At 38.1% G+C, this 20,342-nt stretch overlaps 1 protein-coding gene across 1 annotated transcript in view; it reads left to right on the top strand.

Moving 5' to 3' along the window:
• LOC106919985 (nephronophthisis 4) overlaps positions 1-19,837 on the top strand; it is a gene marked incomplete at its 5' end in the record, with an annotated part of 168,688 nt that extends 148,851 nt beyond the window's left edge. The window contains 7 exon segments of the mRNA XM_014990696.2: positions 4,810-4,966; positions 5,347-5,423; positions 5,652-5,737; positions 7,338-7,509; positions 12,164-12,343; positions 13,602-13,745; positions 17,821-19,837. Coding sequence (XP_014846182.2) covers positions 4,810-4,966; positions 5,347-5,423; positions 5,652-5,737; positions 7,338-7,509; positions 12,164-12,343; positions 13,602-13,745; positions 17,821-17,961 — 957 coding nt within the window.
• Positions 19,838-20,342: the final 505 nt, after the last annotated feature.

Genomic DNA, 20,342 nt, shown 5'->3' with positions numbered 1-20,342 from the left:
TTGGATGTGCTTGTGTTTTCTCCTTTGAAAAACCTTTTATCTGAAACCTTTAATGTAAAGATACATCTTAGGCTTCAAAATGAAGTCACATGCCCATCTGTTACATAATGTCTTAATGGGTTAGACATGGCAAAAGAGGATAAAGATGCCTAATCTCAAACTACTGAATAGATTTTTGGATCTGAAGCTTTTATCAGTTAACTTTAAGCTCCATCATAAAGTTCACAGTCTTGTATGCACACAAACCCACAGACAACTCCCTGAGGCATGCCAGGACAGCATTTCTTACCTTCTCACTTTTTACACTCATGTCATTAAAAAAGAAAGTGAAAACTATTAACTAGTTTTCACTAGTTAATAGTGAAAACTATTAACTAGCCAGACAAAAGAGTAAAAATCTGTGGTTAAATTAACTTCTCTTTATTAGCCTCTAATTGATGTATCTATTAGTCTCAAGATCCTAGGACCTGACATCCACATATGTGGACAACACATTTTGGGTTGTCTAGTCCACAATGCAAAGTTTTGCCCTATATGGGGCCTGATGTCTACATGTGAGGTTGTTATACTGCCACATAGTGGTAGTGGTAGAGTAGAACACATTACAGGTTAGAGTCAAGATGGCTGATAACACACCTCAAAATTCACATGGCAGCTTTTGATCCAAACTTTTCTCTGGTAAAAACTTTTATCAAAATGTATGGCTGATTTTTGTTCAGATATTTATAAAAGTGTTCAGTGTTTGTTGTTGTTGTACAATTTTACAACATTTAGTATCTGTAGAGATTTACCATGCTGCTAAACATGACGTACACATATGTGGACAGAAGGACTTCGTGCCATTAGTTTTGTTGTTGATGTCCACAAATGTGAGCAACGGGAATTAGTTTTGTTGAAAATGTTTTTGTGTTATCGTGAATAATATACACAAAATGTGAGAATGAAATTAAAAGGGTCTTAAAAGGCGTCAAATTTGATTTGGTGAAACCTGCAGAAATCCTGTAAACTATTCCATAGCTTCGCCTCCGCTCTGTGTCTTTGTCCTGATCCAGGATCAGGCTCCATATCACTCCATCTGGTGTTAACACCTGCGTTCGAGTCCCTGCTGAAGAGAAGCATGACACTACCACTGCCATGTTTCATGGTGGAAAAGAGTGTTAAGGGTGTTTGTTTTCATCCACATGGAGTCTTTGCATGTTTATCTTTGGTCTCATATTAAAAGAGTCACAGCTGCTAACAAGATGTTGCAATGTTTCTGATGATCCGATACAAACAGAGAACTGAGCCATGTATCTGCAGAATGGAGCTTTAATCCTTTACAAACAGCGTCTTCAAATGTCCTCATCAACCTGCGTTACACCATGATCCTCCTGGTGTTCATTTGCAGTATTTTGATTTGATCGCATTACACAGGGTTGATAAATATGTGCCAGTCTGCCAAGTATTTTGTGCACCACTCCCGCCCCCAGCCCTTTCCTCCAGTTTGTGTATTTTCTGAGTCGGTCAGCACTGCAAGTCGGAGCAGGCAAACAAACAAAGAAGAAAAAAAAAATAAAAATCATGTCAACAGGTCAAAGAGGTCAGGTCTGGATCAAATCTGTATCCCGCTAAAACTGACAAGTCCCAACAGCAGAGCTGTCAGTATGCCAGCTCTGGCCCCGCTGTCAGTCAGCATACATCGGCAGATATAGGCCACAACTGCAGGTCAGCATGTCGCCGCGAAGCCGATACTCCCACGGTTTGGACAGCTGCTCTGCGTTCAGCAAGCAAATTGTTTGAGGTTAGCTTCCAGGACTGGAAATGTTTGCCTTTCAGACTGCTGGGGATACCTCTGTATTGTAGCAAAGTACAGATTGAAAGCGCTGCTTTAAGTTTTTTTTTTTTTTTTTTTAAATCACTTTTCAACATCTCAATATTGTGAACATTGAATTAGAATACTGAATAATTTAAAAGTTTTTTTTTTTTTTACATCTTTCTGAGTACTGTACAGAAAAAAGCATAAACATAAGAAGAGGAGCTAAGGTAAAGTTTAGCAAAGCTCTTGTTGACCTGTGCCAAGATCTCGCATTGTAATTAGCTTTTTACAGCTGTCTTTCTCACCAGTGATGCAACTTTCACTAAGCTGCCTAAAAGCCTCTTCAGTGGAGTCCCAATTTGGGATCCATCAGCTCCTCTAAGAAGCTCCTTAGCCTTCGGGAAATTCACCTAATTGATGTTCTGAAAGGGAGAGAAGGTTATCAAAGGATCCCCCTTTTCAGATTGTTGTCTCCGCAGTTTGTAATTTAATTAGGAACTTGAGTGAAGGGAGAGGTCAAGTCGAGGCTTCAGACACCGAGAAAAATGTGCAAGAAAACCTCCAAGTCTAACTTAAACCATAAATTGACTGCAAAAACAAAACTCGGAAAGCTTTTACAGACTCTGGAGAGGTGTTGTACTGAGCTCCGTGGCTGAGTCATAAGAATCAGACACGTTCCTGACACTGTTCAGGGTTGCTTTGGTATGAATTTTATTTGCCTGTTTAGAGTGCTGGGGGAAAACGCAGCGCATCCCAGTTTTTCTTCTTCTTGTCTCTACCCAAATTTAACTTCAAACAATGTTGTATTCGTAGTACTCATAAGAAATAATGCAACCTTATAGATTTGTTTTTTTTTTTTTTTTCTTTCTATAATGAAACAATTAAGTGTTTTGGGCGTACGTTTGTTGACTACTTTGTTTGAAATAAACACTTTATTTATTCAGGCATGAAATATAATTAAGTTGACCAAGTTAAGTTAAACTTTCTTTAAGTTGACAATTCCAAACTCAAAGTGCCGTTTGTCTATCTCACAAGTTGAAAACACGTTTAAAAGAGAGGATTTGCTGATCCGAGTTGTTTTGGCTCTCACTTCAGGAATCCAGTTTGGTCCTTTGGATAGAAAGTCTGAGAACCCTGTTACAAACAGTCTGTGATATAAAACAGACCGTTTATAATGATATAAGTGATTAAACTATAGCATAAACACATCCTGATTAATGCACATGCTGTTGGCTACTTTATGCAACAGTCTTCAAAGCATTCTCCAATGATCATAGGAGATTTAAATAATTAGACACAACTAATTGGTATTCTAGTTGACACTGTTCTTAATGTGTTATTGTAGCACATGTGGCAAAGATTCCCAGCTTGTTGACTTCCTTAGGAAATGGTTGTGATATGTATAGTTTTTATGCCAGTTCATAAAAATAAGGAATTAGAGAATTAATTTTTCTGAACATCTGAGGCCCAGTTTGGTTAAGGATCTCATAATTAAACAAGCTGGTGGACCTGAAGCTATTTGTCTCTAATTCTTGTCCATTGCTCACATCCTCTTCCTGCAGCGTTGCATGGCAGAGTCACTGTACACATGTATGTATGTGGAGCCATCAACCATGCTCACATTACTAAAAGCGTCATTGCAGGATGAAAATGTTTTTCTATGTGAATTTTTACTCGTATTGATCTACCAATAAATAAATGTACACGTGTAAGGAGGCGGGGATTCCTTCAGGTTGGTGAACCGCAGTTTGTTTTGGAACCGATGACGACTCAGCAGGCGAGAAGTGAAGAAAGACATTATCTTGTTTTTACTGTATAATATCGTTCAAGTGAGTGAACTTTCAATCTTTCAAGTGGATTTCCTGTTTTAACTGGATAAGCTTCTCAGGGTGTTCCACCTGCTTCCTGATGAAATCCGAGTTTACAATGATTTTATGAATGAACATAGACATCCCCCACTTCTGCATTGTTTTTCTGGAATAGTGTGCAACATCCTTTTAAGTGCTGCACAACCTTAACGGATGTGTGATAAGACACATAAAAAAAATGAAAGGTTGATGCTGTCCAACTCACGACCTGCTCGGTTTTCCCTGTTTTCACAAGAACACATGATATTTGGCCATGCAGCCGAGAGAACTGATTGTGCAAAGATTATTTTACATCTATTTAGGTATATATAAATGGAGCTGTATTGAGGGAGGAGTCTGATATTCCCTCATCCACCTGCTGATTCCACAATGATTAAAATATTCACAGGCATTGTGCTTGAATCCATGTATACGAACAATTGTATGCATATATTTTGTCCATGTGCAGTAGAGGTGGGCATTTATTGTATTGTTTGTTGTTTACTGTGAAACAATGTCTTATGAAAGGTTTAATTTATTGTAGTCACAATAAGTTTATTAATGGTAAATTAAAAAAACCTGACAGTATGATTGGAGATTTAATTTTTGCTTTTTTCTCCATTGTTCTATGAGAAAATCAGTAATTATTAATATATTCGAAAATGTGAATAAATTCAGTTGATGTGTGCAGATTAGTGATATAGATCACACTTTTTAAAGTAAGTGCTTTCCAAAATAAGCCTGATTCAAATGGGAACATTTGTCAAGAACTATGTTTTGTGGTGCTGTGAATGCTGTGGTTTGCAGTCACAACCATACAGTAAAATATAAGTTATAGAGTTTTTGTTATTGACTTTGGCGTACTTAAGAATTTAGTAGAAAATCCATGCTACTCTTTGTACGCGATTCGCCAGGTTTGCACACATTCAAGGTGATTGAAATGCTGTAAATTTTCCTCAACATTATGCTGTGTTTATTACACATGCTTATTGATAGTACTGGCGATAGACGTCTACACACAATCTGCGTGAAAGATTTATTTAGAATTACCTCTCGTCCTCTTTTCCACAGAGAACAGCCCTTCATTAGTCGTTTTATGTAGGAAAATTCAATTTGACTTCAAGCCTGCAGTGCATCCCACTGATATTCCACCTCTTCTCTCCACAGGTTACATTCAGAGCAGACGATGGAAAGCCGATGGCCATCTGCCAGGTCAACGTGGAGCCAACGCCCCACGTTGTGGACCAGACTTTCCGACTTTACCACCCTGAACTTTGTTTCCTTAAAAAGGCCATCCGCCTGCCGGCGTGGCAAGGCTCAACAGGTTGCTAGGCTTCTTTCAGACAACCTCCTGTCATCGATCTTTCCCTAAGCCACAACGCTCCTTTGTGCTGCACTGACTATATATATATATATATATATATATATATATATATATATATATATATATATATATATATATATATATCTACAGGAGATAAATGTGTTTTTTTAATTTCAGTCACAGAGGAATTTAATTTGCATTTTAGCGGTACCTGGGGAACCAAGGCAGGAGATGGAAATGAGAAGATTGAAAAGTCCATGATGATAATCTAATTTTTGGGACGTGTTCTTATAAATGATGATTAGATGCGCCATCTAACTGTGGCCTTTTCTTGTAAGCATTAACATTTTCTTTGTTTTCCTTGTTTGTGTGTCAACCAGCCGAAGACCCAAATTCCTGCTCTGATATTTCTGTGCACTGCAGTGACCCTAATATCGTCTGCCAGACGAGGATGCTGGTGAGACATCATTACTTTCCTGCATGTTTCTGTTCTGACCACAAGTAACCCACAGTAGCCTTTGCAGATTGCTACACTAGTGATTAAAGAGGTAGAAAGCCTTTTCTTGGAATTCCCCAGGCATGAGTTTTTATCTACCGCCATACTGGAGACATACATTTCATTGCTTTCTTAGTCATTTTACACCTCCTGTTTAACATATTTTTCTTAATTGCTGTTCTTGTTTAGGTTCCTGGAGAGCCTCAGGATGTGTACTTAAAAGTACCAGGGAGTCCCAGTCCACACATAAAGATGTTCTTTGTCATGGTTTTCACGTATGTATTGTTTGCCCAGGGAGGTTGTATACGGTGAATACACACACAGTTTAGCCTGAAGGCTTGTCCATTTTTAACTAATTGAAATGTTGATATAGGCTTGAACAAGTTTTTTCTCTAAGCGAGTGGCACCTCTTTTTGAGAGAGTGGACCTGAATTATGGATATTACAGAATCCATAATATGTTCTACACTGAACCTCAATAAGACATATAATGTCTTGCAAAAGTATTGAACATCTTTTTTTTTTTTGCATTTTCTCACATGAAAGCCACCTTGATGTATATTATTAGATTTTTTTTCTTGTGATGTTTGAGAAGGAAGAAATGGTTTTAAATATATATTTCTCCTTGACCTGTTCCTTTTTGCTCACTTTGCTGTTTATTTATTAATGTTTCCTTATAAACTTCTGAGGATTTCAGAGAACAGCTGACGTTCTCTGCTGTTCACACATTCAGTGTCTTCTGAAAGCAATCGATTTTGGAGTAACTAATTAGTCCTTGCATGGCCTTTTTTTCAAAGCTTAATTTAAAGAAATATATTATGTGTTCCATTTTCACCACTTCAGAATTATGTGCTATTTTATGTTGTATGCAACAGAAACATTTAAAGAAATATACATTGTTACAAATTGAAGGCATCTGGATGCAATTGCAAGGCATTCAGAGATTAGATCCTATTTTTTCCAAAATGATGTAACCAATGATACAGACTGTAGATGCCATTTTAAATGTAGAGGCATCATTTTGTACAGGAGCTACCAGCAGTTGTTCACAAACTTGCAGACAGTTTTTATTTCACTCTATAAGAGTGGCTCAGCTGGTAAAGCAAGCTAGTGGCAAAGTCCCCAGCATTTCCTTTCCATGCGCAGAAGTGTCCTTGGGTAAGACACTGAACCCCGAGTTGGTCCTAATGGCAGGTGCACACTTCTCATGCCAGCTTTCTCATCTGCCTCTGTGACTTTGTGAGAAAAAGAGGGAAAAGAGTGCCAATAAGTATAAATCCCTTGAAACACTTTAAACCACTACTTAAACTAAGTGCTTTTCATTTTCCATCAAAGCTGTACATATAGCTGAATGGAGAACGACAGTATTCGCGATATATGTCACGTCTAAGACGTCAAATATTAAAGTTATTATCCACTGCTTTCAGTAGTTAACACTGTGGTGTGACTTTGGAACAATTAAAAGAAAGTGTGACTGGAAAACCCCAAATGCTCTTCTGTGTGTGCATCTGTTCGCCATCTGAAGATATCACTTCATTTCATCAGCAGCTCCAAATGTTACTGATGTTCCACCAGCCCTTGAAAACTCACTCTGCCTTATTTCTATTGCAAATATCCCCAAAGGCTCCTCGAGTGCTGAGCAGAACCGAGTAGGTGACTACATTGCCTCCCACTCTCACATCCAGCTACGGCTCCTGAGACGTTGTTCCCTTTATCTCAGCTCTGATTGGCGATGATGTTTGTGCTTATTAAAATGCTCGCAGAGCTGTTGATCAGCTCTTATGATTTCCAACCTCAAGCTGCACCTGCCGCATCTCCGTGGGGGCCTTAATTTTTCTCGGCCGTGTGTGTTTCTTGTTTTTGTCTTTGTTGACAGTGACAAGTGGAAGGCGGCGCCCTCTCAGATCTGGCAGGTGTACGTGCATTTTCTGGAGCGGGTGGACGTCAGCTGCGTGACTGGCCAGAGAACCTGTCAGTCACTGGTTCTGAGGGGCAAACAGGCCGTTCGCAAGATCAAATGTTTCCTGTCACACCCCAAAGAAATTGAGGTAGACTGTTTTAATTTGTAAAGGAGTAAAGTGAATTTATTTTGTGTCTTGATTTTAGCTGATATAACAATGCATGTTGTGGGTGACTTGGCTTCTATTAACCCAAACTAAATTAAAGTGACAGTAAATTAATAAATTAGGTTTAGGAAAGTCGTAAATAGAGATTCTGATACTCAGTTTTGTGTTTTGTTATGATTTGACGCATTCAATGCATATTAAACAGACTAAAGGAGTTTTTAATTCAATATTTAGTGTAGTTCTTATCTTAGTGTTGCAACTAATTACAAAAACAATACATGATCACTGTCAGCATTCAGTTGTATTATTATTTCCCATTTTAATATTTACATAATAGGCCCCAAAGTGGTCATTTTGTGCTTATACTAACATCATATGAAAGAGCTGCTAAATCTGTATAAAGACGGCTGAAACTGGGGAGGCTGGTAAAACCGCAAATGACTGCAGTCAGAGCATGACTGCAGCGTGAAAAAGACTGGCACTCTGAAATCTTTAACTTTATTGGTGTGTAAATGTTTGTAAAGTGGTCTGAAGAGCTGTAAAAGCTAGCAATAAACTCCCTCCACAGCAAGCCTTTCTACCATGAACAAACATTAATTATTCATGAGCAAAGGCGTATTCGTGTTTGTACATGAAAGATTGAGAAAAGTCACGCATGATGATTTCAATAAAGCAGTAGTTTCTTATTTTAGTCCAAGAAAGCCCTGAAATTTGATGGTGAAATGTTTTAGGCTGTTTTTAACAGCTCTGATTAGACATTAGCACCATTAGCATCTCCAGCATCTACATATTGTTTTGAACTGTAAATGTTTCTACCTTGTGTCAACATTCCCCTGACATGTCCAAGCCTTACGTGGCAGACAGAAGTTAAACATTCAAAACAATAAAATGTTTTGGGGTTTGCTGTTGCTGTTTAACTGAGATTCTTACTGTCACACTTACACATTTGCTACTATACATTTTTTTACAAGGACTAAATAACAAAAATCTGCCTTTGACTTTAAAATAACTCCAAAGAAGGAGATATTTTAAAACATATTGGGTAAAAGCCAGCCATGTCTGGATCAGCGACTTCAGCCTGATATCTGGTCCAAGAATGACGATGTCTGCATCTTATCTCATACAGATATTTGAGCGGATTGTCCCCATCTCTTGTCTTGTGTATCATCAGGGCTCTATTCAGTATCCAAATTTTCCGTGAGCTTTCTAACCTTGATGTGTGTCTCCGTCATGTTTTGTTGCCAATTGGCGATCTGGTGGATACATAATATCTCCCTCTCTGCTCCAATGGATGGCAACAGCTCAATTATTGGGTACTCATGTTGCTCCTGCCATTATTGGCTGCATCATCCTGTCTGGAGAAGGTTTGTTGCTCTGGCTTTGCCATGTGCCAATTACTTGTCAAATAGGTTTTTTGTTCCCTTGGGTCTAATTTAGGAGTCATCTAATTAGCTTAGGATGTGACTTTTTGGACAAACTATCCAAAGCGCATTCATTTAAAACCACTAGAAATAGAATTTTCCATTTTGGAGAATGATTTTGCTCTGTTCAATGATATTTCTTTAAAGAAAATAAAGCAAATGTTTTGTCTAATGACATTTCATTTAGTCATTAGATTAAATGACTAATGAAATGAAGTGAACTAATTTGTCAGTATTTTGTACCTCACAACACAACTTGAATCCTAAAATAGTTAGAAAATAATATGCTCACTTGCTGAAGTTAATGCGCTCAGTTCAGCATTTTTATTCAATAATTGTTGGGCAAGATAAGTAGCTGAATCAATTTCTACACTATCAGTGTAAAATTATTTCACACAATGCATGTTGAAAAAGATGACAAGGAAGGATTAGAGTCTGCAGTTGCAGCAATTCAATACGCCATCTTAACAGGATAGTAGATCATTCCTGAAGTGAACTGCTGTTAAAAAGTTGTAAAGTTACAGTCGCACCTGCAGCAGATAATTTTCATGGCATTTTTATTTGTAAACTGAGAATAGTTGGAGGCTAAAGCTATAGTTTCTATAAAAACTACACGTAATTCTTGGATACTTTACCCTTTTTGTTGCATTTGCAAACTGTTCATGAGTGACAAAATTTGATTTTTTTAATATAAAAGTAAAAACTGATTTATACAGAAGTAACAATTAAAAAGACATTTAACATAAAATAACAGATATTCACACCCTTCAAGTCAGTACTCACCTGGATGCTGATTTACTGATGCTGATCCTGGTTTACTCAATTTTTCTTTGCAAAACTGTTCAAGCTATCAGGCTGCAACATATCAAGCACTGCCACAAATTATCTGTTATTTTGAGGTCGGGGCTTTGACTGGGCCACTCCAGAACCTCCGTCTTGTTGTTTTCAAACCATTTCTATGTAGCAGTTGCAAAGGGTTCTTCTGTCATTTTTTTCCCAAAAAGCCACATTTTGTTGATTGTGACTGATTTCTAAAAGCAACACAAGGGTAAAACATCCAAGAGAATGAGAACTTTTTTATAGATACTGTATTAGCAAGTCTGAGAGGGGCAAAGACGGAAGCTGTGGCCTAAAACAACTCTAATCTTAAAAACATCACAGTAGTTTGTACAAACACTATTTTACATATCTTTAAGCTGTCACTACATTTGCATTGGGCAGTCATTTACAGAGAAGCTGGTAATTATCTACATGGAAAATAGAAGTAGGAGGCTATGTGCCACCAATGGTCTTCCTTTGTGAAACGTGTGATTTTCTCTGGTGGAGAAAATGCAAATCGTTTCAGACAGTATTACAATAGCATTACAGCGTTTTGTTTTGTTTGTTTTTTTCTTGATTTTCACATTGACTTACTTTTCAATATTTTTCTGTACATCTTCCATTCTTTGTGTTGAAAACTGTTGGCCTACGACCTTCTACCTCCATTTTGTAGCAATCATTGGGATCTGGATAATTGTGAATTCTACTGCCAGCAAGATATTAACTGTTTCTACCATTATAACAGAATCTAAAGTCAAAAATAATTAAGTAAGTCTCTTTTTACTACTACTCCCACAGAAAGCACGACAGCCACTGGTCGATGGGAGACCTTGGTGATAGAAAACAACTTTTAGCAAAAGTTGAGTTCAGTTCAACTTGATTTCAAGTTGCAATAAACTAAATGTACTTGACTCAACAGTAATTAGGAAAAGTGGAAAACACAGTCACTAAAACATACACAGAAAAAGACCTCTGCTGGAGAGTTGTTTTACATTTTTTTTCAATTGGATCCAGTGCAAACTCGGTTAGTGGACCCAAAATTATGGGACTGCATTTAATTATATAAACTGTGATTTGCGACAGTTTACCTTGGAGAACAAAGTGTTGTGTCCCTCCTGCCACCTGCTCTCATAAGCTATTCTGTCACTGCATGTTATCCAAAGAACATTTTGCACACAAGCACCACTGGACCAACATTTCAGTTATTATGAGTTCTTAACACTTAGATGCATTGCTAAAAAACAAAATCTGAAAATGTCACAGGACCTCTAATTTCTGGATATCATTCCTCTTTATGTTTGCTGTCTGTGCCTCTGTGTTGATTGGGCAAAGCCAGCTGAAACCTTACATATCAAATGAGAAGCTGCAAGGGATTTTTTTTTTTTTTTTTTTTTTTTTTTTTTTGTTCCTAGTGCACATCCAAAAATTATTTTCTGCTAATTGTTGTTCGAGCAGCATAAAGCAGCATGGAGTGTAGGAATAACAGCGGTCTCCTTTGCAATAGCCCCTCGGTTCAGATTCAAGTCATTAACGAGACTGAAGTGTGCACTGACAGCGTGTCATTTCAATTTAGGTTTGTCTGCATTTTGCAATGATGTCAGATCTAAAAGAAAAAAAAAAGACTTTGTTATCTGAACACATGGAAATGTGCTCTGTGCACAGCATATTGCCCTTTATTTTCAATAGATGTTTTCTTCTTCATATCTGATAGCTGGAGCAGCCAGACAGTGCTTCTCAGTCAGAGTTATTTCATAATACTCACCCATATTCAAAGAAGGGGATGACGGACTGTCACGGTTCTCCTGCGCGCTTCACTGTGCGACCCAAACATGTTTACCCTGTAGAAATAGGGTACCGTCTGAGAAAGTGACAGATGTATTTTTCAAAGAGTTCACCGTATGCATCAGTGGCAGCTTTGATCTGGCTCTCAGCAGGTTTGGCTGACTGAGGAATGCACTGAAGGAGTCTTACAAAACAGGATAAAGCTCAGCTTCAGAGAATAGCTTTGCTTTTCTCTGAGCAGATTGAAAAACAGCTGCACAGTAGAGCTCAATCTCGCATCCTTGTGTATGTCACTTTTTCCTCCTCTGCTGTCTCTGGATTCATTGTCTGTTCCCTTCTCTTTACCTTTTTCACCACATCTTACTTTTCTCTGGCCCACTCTCAGTAAACAGGACACCTTCTTTATTTCTCTCTGACTCTTTTAAACTCCCCGTCTTATTAGCCCCGTCCCTTTCCACCCCTTCGTCTTTGTCCTGTCACGCTCTTTCTGCCACTTGTTCAATGGCTCTGCTTGCCTTCATTGTGTTGTCGCCGTTCTCATAACCTAATCACCAGCATCTCATCACCTTGCTGCCAGGTCCAATCAACCTTTCCCGCCCTCACCTCCTCTGCAGGTGGACCCGGCCGGTGTGTTTGTTTTGCCTCCCGCCGCTGTGCAGGAGCTCCAGCTGAGGGTTCAGCCATGGCAGGCTGGCAGCCGCTTCCTGTATGTGAACGCTGTGGACATGGATCAGAAAAGGCTGGTGGCCGCCTGGCTCCTGTGTCTCCGTGTCCACCGTCCTGTCCTGTCAAAGGTGAGAGGATCGTTCTCTGAACTTCTCTGAAAAGAAATTCTGTGTCTAGATTTTCTTTTTTTCTTTTATATAAAAGTTTTGAGAAATGTTGAGGACCGAAATTGTTGTTGGTCAAATGTGGCAGCTAAAGATAAACAAAAAAATTCAAAATTACAAGAAATAAAGGCTTGAAATAATGTGCTTCACTCTATGTGTAATGGATCTACACAGTTATAGCATTTTCTAACTGTGTAAATTTTTTAAAAGCCTGGCTGCTATGCAGCGGGGGGATGGGCTTCTCTCTCACCCCTCTTTGCTTCTATTCCAGTGTAAGTTTTGTTTGCATTTAATTATCTTAATTTTATATTCCATATATGTTTTCAACATTGTCATCCATTTACTTTGACACCACTGATTACTGACTACCTACAGCACAGGTTGTCTGCGCATCCTTAAAATGTCTTAAATTAGTGTCTAAAATAAAGGTCTTAAAATGTCTTAAATTCATTAAAAAAAATCTTAGTTGGTCTTTAACTTGTTAATCATAATCATAATGCAAACATCTTCATTGCATTCTGAGACTCAAGGCAGTGGAAGCCACCAATCTGCTAATATAGCTAATATAGCTTGCAAGCTATTTTTTTTTTATTTTTTTTTTTTTTTACTTTTTTTATGTCTATTATGAATATGTGAAAATTTATCGGCAGCTGGCTGGATGATGTTCTTTTTTGTCAATGACCAACTTCTGCTGCCAACACAGGCGAGGCTGAGTAGAAAAACTTTTCCGCTGGAACTGTGGCTGTGAAGAGCGATATGCGCTGTGAGAAGCAGAAAGCCAGATTCAGAGTTTTTCCTGCAGTTGATTGTAATGCAGCAAGTTCCCCCAACCATCCCTCATAGCTGCAGTTTTAATTTAATAGAATTCAAGATAGCATTTTATTTTAAAATCTTAAGTTTGATTTGGTGCAACCTTCAGATATGCTGTGTTAGTTTTCTTTCCTATTTTCTCAGATATTAAATTAATGCCAAAAAGTCATTTCCAGATTTATTTGTAACCCGTGAACCATGTTGTGACTTTTGATCGTTGCTCTTTCTTCGTAATTTCAAATGTACATTTAGGAACTCAAACTATTTCTTGTGCAGTTCACATTTTTCCAGGGGTTACTGCTGTTCCTTGTGTTTTATTTTTATTTTTTGACACTATAGCTAACCATACTTTGCAAAACAAGTCGGTGACAAGCAAGTGCGCCATAAACCGTTTGCGTGTGGGTGTGTGCAGGCATTCGAAGTGTCCGTCCCAGCTGGTAATGGGCGTGGCAGCTCCAGAAAAATTACCTACACCAACCCTTACACCAGCACACAGACGTTCCTGCTCCGCTCCGACCATCCCGACCTGCTCCAGTTCAGAGAGGATAAGTTCCAGGTGAGATAAGGCAGGAGGCATTACAGTTCTCTCCGCTTCATTAAGACTCAAATCAATACTTTGATTAACGCCTTGACCAAAGCTCATCAGGTGTCCTCCACAGATGGTTTCTCTAGATTATAGGATTAATCTTGTTAACACGGTGTGAATAATTTCTGTGTTGATGATGATCCGTGACATGCGTGCGCAGAAAGTGAAACATCAATCCTTTTTTCCCCACCAGACGTCGAGTCATTACAATTTGTGACAAACTCTTGATTAATATAAACTGTAACAGAGGCGAGTCTGAGCCGTAGAAGAGCTAAAAGTGACGGTTTATTGGAGCCTCGAACTGGAATCACCTTTTTACTCACAACCCGGCTCTCATTCAACACTGCTGATTGTATTTTATCTATCTGCACAAAACTAATCTTGTTAAAACCTGGAGAAAGGTCTAGCCAACATATTGATTATTCATAAACGAATAATTCTTTAACATTCACTGCTAATAAATAAAACAGCAGCCCCCACACCTATTGACACCCTGGGAAAGATGTGTAATCAGCCTTAAAATAAATGAATCTTTTCTTGCAGAAGTGGTAATATCGCTGCTGGTAAAATAAGGAATCCAAGCTTTGGTTTGAGTATATTGATTTAGGTAGGAGGGGGAAATTCATTATAAAACCTAATAGTTTTCTCTAGTTCTCCAGTGCCGCACTTTTTGGAATTTCAACAGTTTTATTCTTTTTAAAAGGACAGAAAAGTTAATCCAGTGTCCTGGGTCCTCGAGAAGACGACATCTCTATCTTTAGCTTACCACAGATTTTTTTTTTAACAGGACTTAGATCTGATCATTGAGATGGCTTTGAACGAAGGTTCATTTTGTCTTTGATAAACCACTTCTATTCATTTTGTTGGGTACTTATTTTGGTTTTATAGGCAGAATAATAACACTTTTTCTTGGTTTAAAGCAACAGGCAACAATACTTTTATTTGAAACATTGATAAGGTTCTCAGTTGCTTCAAAAGTGCAGAATGCTCATAGTATCACAAGATTATTCCCCATAGCTAATAAATAGTATGGCGAATTTTTTATCTTTTGTTCCAGTTAAAGTAGAAATTAGCCACCAGCATAGGTCTACGTTTGTACTGGAGGACAGGAACAAATTTTCTGTGTTCATTCCCAAAACAACCAATAGGCATTTATGCTTTATCTAATGGTTGTTTATCCTTGTTGTGAAACTGTTGTATCATCTTTTCCCCTCACTCTTCGGTCTTCTTCCTGTTTCAATTGATTCAAACTTTTAAAATATGTGTAGCCATGTTGATATGAAGATCATCTTACATCTGTACGACTTGAATGATGTGATATCGTTTTCATTTTGTAGAGTGACATTTCACATCAAAGTATATTTTTAAATGCTCTGGTCTACTTCAAATGTGAAGTATAAAATATTGTATGAATATTAGTAGTAGACACCCTTATACTTGTCACACATCTTTAAAAGGAATACCATTAATCTCAGAGAGTCTTGCCGATGTGTACATTTGTCTTTGGCAGTGAATAAGATTGCATTGATTTCAACACATTTGTTTTTTGGGCCTCAGCTGCGACGAGTGTTGCGCTTGTTTGTTTTCAGATCAGATGGAGGGGAATAGTACAAAGCAGTTCTTTACGTTGCTTTGTTGTCGTGTGGTCGGCTGCAGCCTCTCCTGCTGATTTATTCCCTCATCGAAATAAAAAAAAAAAAAAAACACATTTAGGTTGCTGCCGTCATTTCCTTATCATTTGCTTAGGTTTGACAAAATAGCAAAACAAGCGAGACAAACACAATATGTGAGACGCAATAGGAGCCAGTTTGCACATAAACATTGAAGGAGCCTTGCTGTGTTTGGCCCGAAGACGGTGCATCATTATAAATGAGGTGGGCAGAGTGAAAAGCAGCCTCTGTTTTTCCCACCTTCCTGGTGAATCTCCAGGTGTCTCATGAAGGATCTGCTGTCCCTGTTGCCTCAAGCAAGCGAGAAGGTTGTCTTTTCTGTTTTATATAACAGCTTCAGAAAAACGGTAAATCACATAAAGGTTTAAGGAAAGTAATTGCTCTGTAAATTTCACATTTTGATTATTTTTATTTCCCCCCCCGATGTTATGTAAACGAAAAACGGATAATGGCTGATAGAAATACCGTGAGAATATAAACAAAAAGATTAATTTATGACCTTGTGGGCTATGAGCCCCGACAACAAAAACATCAGCACTTTCTCTCTTTAATTAGTGAGAACAATGAAAATTGCAGGCTGTGTGGACAAAACTGGTAATTTATACAAAAAGAGGTGAGGACGGCAGTGTCAGGGAGTTACAACAACAGAGGAGCGATACTTCTTTCTCTCCTTTCAGACGTTGTTCGTGAAATTAAATTGGAAAGCTGTTGGAAAAAGCAGTTCAGCTGTTTTTTGTAATAGAAACTGTTAATTTAATGTACATAAAGCTGCGTCTGTGCAGCATCGTGTCCCATTTAACAAATTTTAAACCTTATCCCGACCTTTTATATAAACTGATTTTTTTTTTGTGTGTGTTACTATTTCATTCAAGAGGATGGTCTCAGCTCAGTATATAACATGCAGCCTGTATATTCTGGCCAGTTTTTCCTTATTGGGCTCTCTGGGTCTTATTTGCTTCACAGCGTTGGTAAATTCACAGCCACAGATTCATGGCATCGAGCTCAAAGCTTCTGTCTTTATCGAACACAGATATACTGGAACAGACCTCTGTAATAATATAAACAGAGCTGTATGAAACCAATTGGAATGCCTCATTATAAAGAGAAATCACAAGCTAAACCAGTGTGCTCATTTACAAGCTTTTCTTCTAAGGCAAAAAAAAAATAAAAAATCAGCAAACTGTACATACACAATTCTGGTTTGAAGTTTACACACTGTACATCCAGCATTAATATTATATTGTTAGGATTTAAGAAACTCAGTTGAACAGTTTTTTTTTTTTTTTGGGTTCACAAGTCTCAATTTATTGTGGCTTTTCTCTTCATGCTGTGTCAAAACTATACACACTGTGCAAACACAACCTCCAAGTAATTTCTGTATAAATGTCCCATGCAGATAACCCATGTGCTTTTTGTGGACACCTTTTTTTTATTTATTTATTTCTTTTCTCCTGATCCAAGTCATCTTGGCTTTTTGCGATACGGAGTCCTAATCTGACAGTTAAACTTTAATAAAATCAATATAACATGTACGCACAAAGCCTCAGTAGCTTTAAAGTGCAGTGGCATAACACTACGTTTTATCACTGTTGCGTTTTGCTCACCGGCGTTTATAAATGCTGCAGGTTCTCTACCTGTCAGTGACGGGCGTCTCAGCTGGTGTTTGCAGAGGATAACTTTAGTACGCCATTCCAACATGCGATTAGCTTTGTTACGAAAGCAGCTACAGCCTTCTGAGAGCGCTTCACCTAACAAGGCCATCACTTTTTCATTTGTTTCTGAGGATCTGTCTGACTCGACACATACGGTTCGGTTTTTGCTGAAGAGCTTAACAGATATGACTTGTTTATTGTTTGAGTTGTAACACATTTGAATTCAGTTCCAGTTAAGCGATGATAAAGGGTGAAGTACACTGAATCTGATCTGATGATTCAAATTGATTCAGGACATCAACATATACTGACCCATTCGATAAATCAGCATATTGCTGGCAAGCCCACTTATTTCAGGAACTTTATCACTAAGTGAAACATTACATAGACGAATCAGACCCAGATGGGTTTTTGGAAGCCATTAGTGTTTAATTATGATTTTCCACTTACAAAAAACATGACATGTAAAATTAGAATATTAAACCAATAAAAATGCATTTTATATTACAGAAATGTGAGTAAATGGAAAAATATATTTAATATCTGCTTAAAGGTTGTTATCTTCGAAAGGTACTTTTAATCTGACCAACTTGCCTTATCTGCAATCATATTTTATGGAATGTGATTGCATACAGACTTACTGATACAGAGCTTATGTTGTTTAAAACAAAAAAAAGAACCGGACAGTAAAGGGGATGCATTTGTTTTGTTCACTGTGTTCAGATTGGCGGTGGAGAGAGTTACACGATCGGATTGCGATTCGCTCCCAGCCAGAGTTCGGGCTCTGCAGAGATCCTGGTTTACGTCAACAACTCCGAGGAGAAAACCGAGGAAACGTTCTGCGTCAAAGTCAACTATTCTTGAGCATCGGTCTGAAAATGCTGCTTGTATTTGAGTAATATTTTATCACTCGGTCTAGTTTTATAAAACATTTGTTGATGCATTTTTTTTGTATTACTTGTGTGATTTTGTACAATTGCGGCCGTACTAATAATACAAAATGAAAAAATGAAATAAAATTACAAGAATAAAATTAGAATATTACGAGAGTAAACTCGTACAAGGCATAATATTATGAGAATAAAGTAGAATTAATACAATAAGAAAGTTGTACTAATATGAGAATATTCATAATTTTACCTACTTGTTATTTAACCTTTATTTCAACATTTTTGCTTTATCCTTGTACAACTTTATTCACGTAATATCATGACTTTATTCTTGTCATTTTATTTTTATTTTCTTAGCATAGCCCTAATTATCTGTTGCAGTTTTGTACTTTGTAAATAATAAATGTAAACCGTTGACTCAATTAGTTTGTTTCAAAAACAGCAAAAGATTAACCCTATCATAAACCCAGACAGCACCACGCTCACAGTTTCCTGTAGCGGTTGAGGCCGATTCCCAGTTCCCATCCACGGACATGTCCGGCAAATGTTTGACAGTTCAAACCAGCCGAATGCAACATCAGGGCGAAAGCAGTAACATTTCATTCGCTCCAATTACCCAGTGAGCCCACTTGAATGCCACTTGACGGTTGGGTTTTCATCTAGGACAAGCTGGCGCTTCGACCTTCACGTCTCCCCACTTTTTTAAACAACTTATTCTCATCGCCGGTGTTATTAGAAACCCCGCTGTAATGAGGTATGATTTTATTTAGCAAGGCGCACATCTCTACACAGCGCCCTCATTAACACAAGCACCCTTTTAAGCCCTCCACGCTCTCCCGCTGCTTGCTGCGCTCTGTGTTTCCCTGTTTGAGGAGCTGGGAGACAGAGAAAGAGAAGGCCATGCATATTGTGTTATATAACTCAGAGTTACACAATTCCTCCTCCTCACCCGCTACCGCCGCCGCCCCCCACGCTCTCCCTCCCCTGCTCGCTTTCAGTCTCATTAGAATGCAGGCTGCAAAATAAGCCTCAGCACAGCAGCAGAGACAAATAAAACAAAGACGGTCACTAAGCCGGGTTCATCGTATGGATGCCTTATTGTCTTTAGATGTTTCGAGTCAACGTGAAAATAGGCAGATAAAGTTTTGTTTACTTTGTCGTCTACACTTTGGAACATCCTGTCGCAATGTTCACAACGTTCTGGCCAGTTGTGCTGATCTTCATGTAAAGTCTTGACACTTTATGTGCAGGTTATTTACTGCCCCTGTTCACGACGTTCCTGACGCCAATCGCTTCTTGCATAACCCCAAACGTTGTGCTTCTCAACAACAATATGTGTAAATTAAATCAGCTTCCTTTAAGATGCATGCAAAAAAAAAAAAATACACTTTCTCTTAGTCATATTCTTGGACAAATGTAATAAAACTCAAAACCTCTAGAGGCTCACATAGATGGACCCTTCAACATAACAGTTGTGTACTTCAATATTATTCTATCAGTGATGACAAACGTTTTTATTAAGTGTGTTACCAAATTACATCAATTACAAAGACGTTAAAAAATGTTTAATTTTAAGAAGTATTTATCGAATGCAGACAGCAATTTATTAATATTTTAAGTGTATTTTGGGGTTTTGTTGGTACATTCTGACACAACCAGCCCTTTGAGAACATTAATGATCTTGATATGGCTTAACAAGAAAATGAGTTTGACGCCTCATCAAATATCAGTACATGACTTCAAAACCTGTTTTTGGCAGGTTTTGAAACGACATACGTTTAACCTAAAGTACACAAAATCTCCAACAGATTCAGCAGTCATTTATTAAACATTCATCAAATGGAAAAAAATGTGTCTGAATAATTGAGTCCATCTTTCTGTACATTTCATAAACTGAGAGCCAGATGTTTGTCTCATTTTTACAGTTTAGCTCTTGAGATTTCCAAAAGGCTGCCATCTTCTCCTAACCCAGAATGTTCCAAACCACAGACATGTAGAACACAGGTGTTTACATTTCACTACTGTGAAAATGGCAAACCTCTGCGTTTAATTTTACTCAACAGCGTCATCTGCCTTACAGAACACAGGTGTGTGTAAGTCTTCTACATGGCGAAATCGCTAAGTGGAAAAGGAATGGGCGGTGGGGGGGAGGTTTGTGTTTCTGCCTGATGGATACTGTTCATAACATCTGCATCACTGAAACTGAAGTTCTGTCTGACAAAGGACTGTCAAATGATCATATTGTAAGTCTTGTTCCACTGCTTCTGTGTACAGGACATTTTCAGCTCCCCCCTCTTCCCATCTCGGTTGAGTAACCCACAGCATCTCTTGATGGGGGAATGTGATGTTGTTATG

The sequence above is a fragment of the Poecilia mexicana genome, unplaced genomic scaffold (genome assembly GCF_051168715.1).
Source record: "Poecilia mexicana isolate PSO_F unplaced genomic scaffold, ASM5116871v1 scaffold_7, whole genome shotgun sequence".
Lineage (NCBI taxonomy): Eukaryota > Metazoa > Chordata > Actinopteri > Cyprinodontiformes > Poeciliidae > Poecilia > Poecilia mexicana.
Note: the sequence above shows the minus strand (reverse complement) of the source record. Positions and strands in the feature narration are given on the sequence as shown.